The sequence below is a fragment of the Hyalella azteca genome, unplaced genomic scaffold (genome assembly GCF_000764305.2).
Source record: "Hyalella azteca isolate HAZT.00-mixed unplaced genomic scaffold, Hazt_2.0.2 contig5340, whole genome shotgun sequence".
NCBI classification, from domain to species: domain Eukaryota; kingdom Metazoa; phylum Arthropoda; class Malacostraca; order Amphipoda; family Hyalellidae; genus Hyalella; species Hyalella azteca.
The window spans coordinates 42,278-51,222 of NW_025935534.1; the positions used below are offsets into that span (position 1 = coordinate 42,278).

At 38.6% G+C, this 8,945-nt stretch overlaps 1 protein-coding gene across 1 annotated transcript; it reads right to left on the reverse strand.

Annotated features, from left to right (window-relative positions):
- Window positions 1-2,805: 2,805 nt before the first annotated feature.
- On the reverse strand, window positions 2,806-8,574 carry LOC108669121. The gene is made up of 4 exons (XM_018156410.2): window positions 8,530-8,574; window positions 7,794-7,868; window positions 6,230-7,135; window positions 2,806-6,046 (listed from the first exon to the last, which is right to left on the reverse strand). The coding sequence occupies exons 3-4, from the start codon at window positions 7,133-7,135 to the stop codon at window positions 3,308-3,310; spliced, it is 3,645 nt and encodes a 1,214-aa protein (XP_018011899.1). The 5' UTR covers window positions 7,794-7,868; window positions 8,530-8,574; the 3' UTR covers window positions 2,806-3,307.
- Window positions 8,575-8,945: the final 371 nt, after the last annotated feature.

Consider the following 8,945-nt stretch of genomic DNA (forward strand, 5'->3'; position numbering starts at 1 on the left):
TCTCAGTGGTTGCGCTGACTGGCACAACTGAATATCCTAATGAATTTTTGGAGTGCCTCCATGCAGGTACCATCATGTGCAGAAAATGTCTCACAATGCGTTTAATTTTTTAACTGTTCTCATTTAATATAAGTGTTCTGCATTTATTTAGTGTCTATGCAATATAGTAGCCTAGATTGAGAAATATTTTGCACCAATCGTTATGATTAATACTGTATTAATTACACTTTCTTATGTTGGCTTTACGACTCCAAATGATACGCGTAAATCTCTCATCTAAAACAAACGTGACGGAAGCACGGAATAATATCAGATTTATCAAAGAGTCTTCAACTTACGTAACTTAACAACAACGAGGGATCGTTTTGGCTAAGCCATCATCAGGCCTGTGCTCAGTCAGGAAGCATAGTTTACTTGGTCAGGCCTACAACCCTAAATGACCGCTCTCACCACCGAAATTCAAATAATATATCGAACGTCAAGAACATTGAACTTTTTGACTCGCATGTCACATGCAACTTTTGCGATGAGAGGATCATGGAAAAGTAATATTTTTTCTACTCAGGGACCAACGATATTCATCTGTGAACAACGTGATCAAAACTGAATTGATGAGACCATCATTATTATGGTTTTTAGTTGACAAACATTTTCATGTGTTTAACGATGTTACACTGGCTATTGATCGTCTTGCTACAATGCTAATAGGCTACTTACTTATCAGTGTCGCTATAGCTTTGCCTAGTGCATCATGATACTCGACATGTAACAAGACTCAGCTATCATTGCGGCACTAGGTATAGATTATCTTGCTACTATAGACATCTTACTAGGTTTAATGCCCGCCACATCATATCTAGACTATCTCCCTACAAACATGCTTGACTTTTAGCTTTATGAAGGTCCAACAATGACCACAGTTCTCCAGTCATTTCTTAATAAGGCAAAGAAACAATGTTCCGTTTCTTTAATCTCAGTTCACTGCGAGGGTCAATAGTGGAGCCTTGCGACGCCCTAACGAAGAGTGAACACCGCTGAGACGATCGCTTGAATAAGATCATTTCGTTCCTGTTAATTTTACGCCAGTCATGACCATGACCTTAAAATATTAATATTCTTAATTTGCAGGCAAACTTATACGGCAATAATAACCTGGCAGCTGACGAATATTACAAATCAAGGTGCGGCGCTCATTATCAGTCATTAAAAAATAAAAATATCCTGGTAAGATCCTTACACACAATCACATAGCATGACACGACTATGGACTTTGACTGTGATTAAAATAATATTATACATTCTTATGTTGTTAAAACTACAAGTTAACCAAATATTTATTTTCTACATATCTCGTATTTTGGTATCTCACACAAAGACTCACATTTCTAAGTACCTCACATTACTCAGCACCTCACACAATGACGCACATTTTTACTCCATGCATGAGATGGAAAGATCGAGGGCATCGTTTGTTGATCGTAAAAATATAGGAGATGAATCAAGCTAGAAGGGCGTTGTGCGTGCCATGGCTCGGTTCTATGGGTGAGTCGTCAACAAACTTACAAGGTAACGAATTAAATGACGAACTGGCGCGATAATTTCTCCTTGGCAGCATGAAACTCATGCGTGTTTTGTTCTAGATCTCTTTGTTATGTTCACGGCTCCATTTAAAATCAGAGAGTGAGATACATTATACAAGGTCTGAATATAAATCAATCAAGCAGTTCAGAAATGTCAATTAAAATCTGCAAGAATATCTACAAATGTACGTAAGAAATGATCATCAGATAAAGTAATGTAGCGGATATAGACTGAAAAACAATACTAATGAGAAAATGCACACAAACAGCTAGAAGGTCGACAAATGAGATGTGAACGATTAGTCATTATAGGGTGTACCTGGAAGAGATCTCGTCTGTAGCTATAGTCCACTGAACGATTTTTATTTTCCCGTGTCATGAAATTTTCTTGTATAATTTATATTTAAAAGGTTCTTTATGTTATAAATTATACTTTAAAAATGTTAACATAAAAAGCTAATATTCTTTTGACTGAAGTCTCTTCACATAGAATTTTTTCTATTCATGGAAAACCCGTCCATGTTAAGCAATTTTTCCAGCATCTTCCTATTTTCTTATTCAAAGAGCTTGGATAGACGTTATCCGGAACGGAGCATAATTACAATACGTGAAACAATAACATAAATTCGAATTGAATTAATTAGCAACAGCACTGGCGTTAATATTGAGTTTGGGGACGTAGTTCGACGTCAGTGTAAGTGAAACAAATTGAGTGATCGTGTTCATAAATTATGCCCAATTATTATTTATTATGACTTTTCTAATTACGGACTGCAGGGAGCAATACATTTTCATAATCGAAGCATATTTTCTTCATGTTTTGGGATTGATGTGAAACTAGAGTTAGTTAGTTTAGTGGCCAAATGTTTACTAGCGCTGTTGAATGAATGACGAAGGTTTACATGAGTCTACCCTATTCGAAAAATAACACAGAAAATATTACTAGGAGATGCCATGCAAAACTTTCCCTGTGGTCAATTAATAAATCAAATCCAGATTAGAGGTTTGTAAGGTTATATGTATACTTAATAATTTATGCACAGATATATAAAAAAATGTTCACACTTTTCTTGCTTCTCTTAATTGCAATTCAAACGAAATATTAAGGATTGCAGGTGTTATCAGTCATTATCAATTCAAAATAATTGTATCAAGTGTTATTTTAAATTCATGAATGAAATTTAATAATTTTATAACAATCATTGATGAATTATACTGTAGAAAACATTGAAACTTGAAAAATTTGCATTCATCTGAAATCATTAAGCTATATATTTACTCTATTTCTTTCAGTCATTATTGAAACTCATCACAAATTGACGAAGGTCGGAAGTTGGCTAAACTTCATTTTTTTCTATTGTTCTTGGATAATTAAGTAGCTACATGTTAAGAATAAAACCCTTAGTTTTAAGAAGAATACTATAGTTCAGGAGGCTATCGCTAACCCTGAGTTTTAAGAAGTAGGAATACTGTAGTTCAGGAGGCTATCGTTGCGTTCCCACTCAATCATAATGAAGATGTAATAATTTTCCGGTCAGTTGAAGCCTGTAACTCGAATTTCTGAAAGTGACGGAGGTTGTGCTTCACGGACGAATTAATTGTATAGGTTGTAACATCTGTATGATGTTGGCAGTATTCAGAATTAAAGATAACTGTCGCTTGTTTTATATGTGAAGATATTGCATTCATATTAAATTATTACGGGCTTTAAGAAATTATAGTAGAATTTAATGTCGTGTGAAGACGTGACTCATTTTATTGCCTTTCTCGCTGAGTAACTGGGGTCCTTGGCTAGCTTTAACAAATAAAGACAGACCGTTTGTTGGAAAGTCGTCTGTTTCTTGCGAGCTTACAACAAAATTATCTGTGATATTAGGCAATCTTTCTACTTGAAGCCTCGCATTAGCTTCTTGATCCTGTACAAAACCTGTGCCATTGCTACCCTTGGGCAATTCCACGTCTAAAGTGTCAGGATGCCGCTTCACGATAAGACTTTCTTTTGACGCAGGTATGAAGTAATCTGATTTATTAAATTTCCGTCCATTTTCTCTTGGTTTGAAAGAGAGAGCTGAAGATTTTGTAGACGATTTTGCTCCTTGAATTTGAGGTGATTCATTATTTTTAAGATTTGTTTCACCAATTCCTTTGTTTAACAAGTCTCTAATAAATTGACGCCCACTTACTTGCAGGAGAGTGGGGTGGAATATCAACGGGGAAGTGGATTCTACCTCTACATTGAATATCGACTCCTGACTTTCCTCATGTTGAGGTCTCCGATGAACCGACTTCCTACCGTTGATATTTTGGCGAGGTGATAGCGGCCCATTAGTTAAAGGCGTGTTTTGATTCGATGAGGAGCCATATTTTTGATCTCGGAAGTCGTTGTCCGCAGGGATTCTTGTGGACGGTGGAGTTATAACTGGTAGATAAGGTATATTCACGCGAATCATGGGAAGTTTGTGTTGCTCATGGAAGTTGTTATCAGAGTGAAGTAATTTATTTGGTTGATTCGCTGGCAGAAAACGGGAAATGGATTCTTGATTCTCATTAGCAGGAGTATGGGAGATTGCTAATTGATTTCTAATCACTGGATCACGCCGATTACCAGGAACACTGATGTCATGACCCAAATGTTTGTATTGAACGTTGGCTCTGTAGCCCTTGGTGTCAGCATGATATGTCACCACCTGAGTTCTACCGTCCGGCAGTATAACGGAATACTGTCCACTAGTTTTACTACCTTCTCTCTCCTCGTCATGACCAAAGTGGTTTCCGCTGGTCTCATGGTCAACCCTATAACTGAAATTATATTTTGGAACTTTAAACCCACTTGGAGAGAAGGTTTTGCGAGATGATGGGATCTGGGCCGAGTCCGGTGTCCCAGCGTAACGAACCGTTTGTATTGGTCGTGGATCAGCGATGGTGTGGTGCACAGCGTTTGTGGTAGAAGGAGTAGCAAAGTTGGCGTCAGGAGAGAGATATTCCGGGGGTATAAGGACAGGTTCATTTTTGTGGTTTCTCGCTACCCTGTATCCCAAGAGCGGGTTATGCAAGTCAGGCAAAGTAGCTTGATGGGGATGATAGATTTTGTACAGCTCCTGGTTCTTTGTTTTTCCAGAACTTTGATGATAACGATGTTGCACTTCAGAATGGGACGTTTCGAGATCTTCTAGCTGATGTGAAAAGTGATCATGGAAGAAAAAATTTGTAATGTTCTTGTAATCAGTAAACAAACTACGCTTTTTCTGTGACTCACTCGAAGCACTACTATTATGTTCACCCTGAAAAGAGAAGTGCTTTGTTGGAGTGTCGTTTCCAGTCGACTGTTCTTTTTCCAATAGTTTGCTTTGCATAAGGTCTTTTTTATTATTTATGTTGAATTGGGTCTCGACTTTAATTGCTGGTTGGCTCAGATCAAGAATATCTTTTGAAGCTGACGTTGAGTTTTTGTCATTGCCTAACTCCTCCAGAATGTCTGATTGCTGTTTAGAATAAGTTGTTGATTTATTAAGAAGGGAAAAATTTGCATTATGCTCCAATGTGGATTGCTTCTCCACGATATCAAAATTAGTGTATTGTTCAAGCAAGTCGAAACTGTTGTTTTCAACAGCATTTGGGGTAGAATAGTCACTGGTGTTAAATGCATCTATCAATGCGATATTGTCTACAGTGGTATTAGTAGAAGATGTATTAGTGTTGATGTCATCAATGATGGTAATGGTGGTTGTAGGGATGTCGTTATTAGTGTCAATTTTATTATTATCTTTTGAGTTATCATCTTTCAACCATTCTTGTGACGTTGGTTCATGCATTTGAAGCCTGTCACTCGCCGTCGCTGCATCCGTCAAATTTTCAGTTGCTGAGATTTGTGAAGTGTCTTCGGCATATTCGACGCCAGTAAGCCGAGTTGCCGCGTCTTCCGCTTGTGTTCCGTAGGACTCATCAACTGACATCCCGGTGCTCGAATCAACAGAAGACGCATCACCAGAGTCGAGGATTACGGAGGAAATTTCGCGGTTAATTGGGTGTTCCATAAAATGTATCGAAGATTTCAATTTATCGTCGTTAAGATTATTCTGATATGCGACTTCTACTATTTTGTGATCTAATTTCATTTCCTTCGGCTCGAAGTTCTTAACATTAAAATGTTCTTGCAGAGGCTTTATTGCATCGGTGTTAACTGAGTTATAAATGGTTATAGTTGCTGAAGGGTTCATATGAACCTGAATTTTCGAAGAGGTGCCAGCATTAGAAGTAGTCGAAGTAGTGTTCAAAGCCTTCGGTTCCACCGAAGGCTGGTTTGGTGGTCCACCGAACACTGAAATTGTTCGGTTCGGTTCGGTTAGGCTTGGAGTTGGACTTGATGTTGGAACACTTTTCGGGGAGCTCAGAAGATCCCAAAGAGCGTCGTCTAATTGGTTGTGATCCTCTTCAGTTCTCAGAGAAGATTGTAATGCTGTCGAGGCCTGAAATCAGAATTTTCTCAAAAATTATATTAAAACGTAAATCCTGGTTGATTTTATCTCCTAATTTATTCACAAGTAGCAGTTACATATTTGCTCCTAATCAATATATATTAATTCAATATATATTAATTCAATATGCTGAACAGCTGAAGTGAGTAATTAAGTCTACTTTTGATGACTCACGTGCAGAGGGACGCTCTGGTAGGCCACTTCTTGTAGCCCCTCCTCCAGGGGGCTTACGCTGGAGCTCTGCGACTCCCGAGGTGGTGAAGAGCCCTGCGAACTTTTATGTGATGATGAACCCTGCGCCCTCCCAGAGGATGAAGAGCTTATTGTTCCAGGGGTTGAGGAGCCCCACGACCCAGGGGTTGAGGAGTCCCACGACCCAGGGGTTGAGGAGTCCCACGACTCTCTAGGGGAAGAGGAGTCCCACGACTCAGGGGCTGAAGAGCCCCTTAACTCAGGGGTTGAGGAGTCCCACGACTCAGGGGTTGAAGAGTCCCTCAACTCAGGGGTTGAGGAGTCCCACGACTCAGGGGTTGAAGAGCCCCTTAACTCAGGGGTTGAGGAGTCCCACGACTTCCTAGAGAGTGAAAAGTCCTGCGACTCCAAAGGGGGTGAGGAGCCCCGCGCGGGGAGTCTTGATGGGGACGAAGCATGCAGGGGAAGAATGGAGGTGCCTGATGACTCCTTAGGTAGAACAGACGAAAGGGAAAGCCATGAACGTGAAGAACCGAGAGAAGAACTCAAAGAACTGGGGGTATAAGCATTGATTGAAAAACTCTGGGAAGAAATAGGGCGTACAGAAGGAAGAGAAGAAGAAAAACTTGAATAACTAAGCGAGATCAAATTCGACAAATTGGACGGAGGGAAAGAACTGTAGAAACTTGGAGTTTGATGAGTACTGATGAAGTTAGGTATGAAGGTATGCAGTGAAAAAGTCTGTGGTGATGAAGAAATTTCGGGAGAATGATTTGCATGATAAATAGGAGCAAGAGTAGAACTAAGGATGGGAGTCGCTAAAGGGGAAGAAACGTGTACAAAGAAGAATAAGAAGCAGAAGCAAGGTGCAGAGAATAATTCGATCATCTGCAAAATAAAATAGTGATTTTACTCTACAAGACAATGGGACTTCTGTCCATGAAGATTTCAATGATACTCTCAAGCTATTTTAGAATAGTTCTATGTATAATTATTATACGATTATGAATGACATATCCAATAGGTAATTGAAAAACTCCAGCTCTGATGTTAGTTTCAATTTGATCCATAATATATAAAAATTTCATGATACAAAAAAATTCATAGCAGATAAAAGTTTTATAATATGTATGTAATTTTTCCTAAAATTTTAGAATATTGTGTCAAATAAGTAAATTCAGGGAATGTACGCGTTGACGAATAACGGGACTGACGAGGCGCGTCTCAGGGAATCAGAACGCGCACTGAATTTATTATCGTACAGTGATTAATCTCTATGGTAACGTATAATTTTATTGTTTCCTTACATTTGGAATTCTAGCGCTTAGCTTAAATATTGGAGCGAAGTTTGAACGTCTGCGTGCACCCAATCTGATTTTGTTTCATCCTTAAAACGTATGCTGTATGCATTTATTCAAGCGACTACGTAAACCAAAAATTATGGCAAATATCTTTAGTTGTAGCTATAATTTGTATTTATTGTTCGCAAATCATTCTTAATCTGCCCCTAACACGTCACTATTCGTATATAAAATTTCATCCTCACCTTCCGCAATTCTGTCGAGTCCACTTCTCGAGCCTGAGGAAGCACGGCGTCATCGCCGGCGCCCTACACAATATTCTGCAAGAACGGAAATAAAATACCGGTTGATTAAAAACGTTTACTGATTGAGAGATATTTTGGAATAGTAAATTTTGTACACAAAACATGCAATCATGCTAATACCTGAAAAGGCTAGTCTGAAAAAAATCAGCTCGTTCAATCGATCCTCTAATATTAAGACTTTTGGAACATCATTCTTTGGATTCTTTAACTTCTGTAGACAAAAGCAGTAGACTTATTTCTGATCGAATCAACATTCGCAGTTCTTGTGATTTCTCTTATTCAATACTCAATATAAAGTACAAGACCGCTTATCTTGATAATTGCGGGCACAAGACTAACACTAAATATGTTTACGATTGAGATTTTGGGACAATATTGTTCTTAATCTCGGCTAAATAAAGTCCGCCCGACTGCCGCAATAAAAAAATACCTCTTGACTACTATGACTAGCAATCTACTGGTGATATCATCTCCAAAACCATGATAGTACTTGTACAAAAGCACATATTCTCTCTATAATAATCACTGCACGTTGAATCCATTAATCAATCGCAGTTTTCATAGATAATAAATACAATATGTCACACAGGTACAACTAATATTTTATAACTCGGAAGACAATACGATCAACGTAAGGTCCAACTGCAAAGTTAGACGAGCAAAAGATCTCACTTACAAGTGTTTTGGTCACCGAGGTTGCCACCTCACTGACACAAACAGCCAAATTCTGTAGTGTTTACGACAGAAGATGGCCCTGGGAACACACCACCAGAGGTCAGCATTGAGTTTTAACTATTCGCGGTCACGCCGAACAGAAAAGTTCATTTGCGTGCACTACTGAGTGGGTGGAGATACTGTATACGGTGTGTCTGAGGCGAGGTCAGCTCTTGCTCAATTAATGAATTGACGCTCTAAAATCGTTAGTGAAATTGCAGTTGGTTCGCTCATTGGTTCACTGCAGTTGGTTCACTTCTAATTGAGTAACATGTTCGTTGGTGCAAATTATGAGACCGTAATTCTAACTTGAGTTTGATCATAAAATAGGTTTGGTTAATATACGTTTAGCTGGTTAGTTAATAAACATTCATTGAT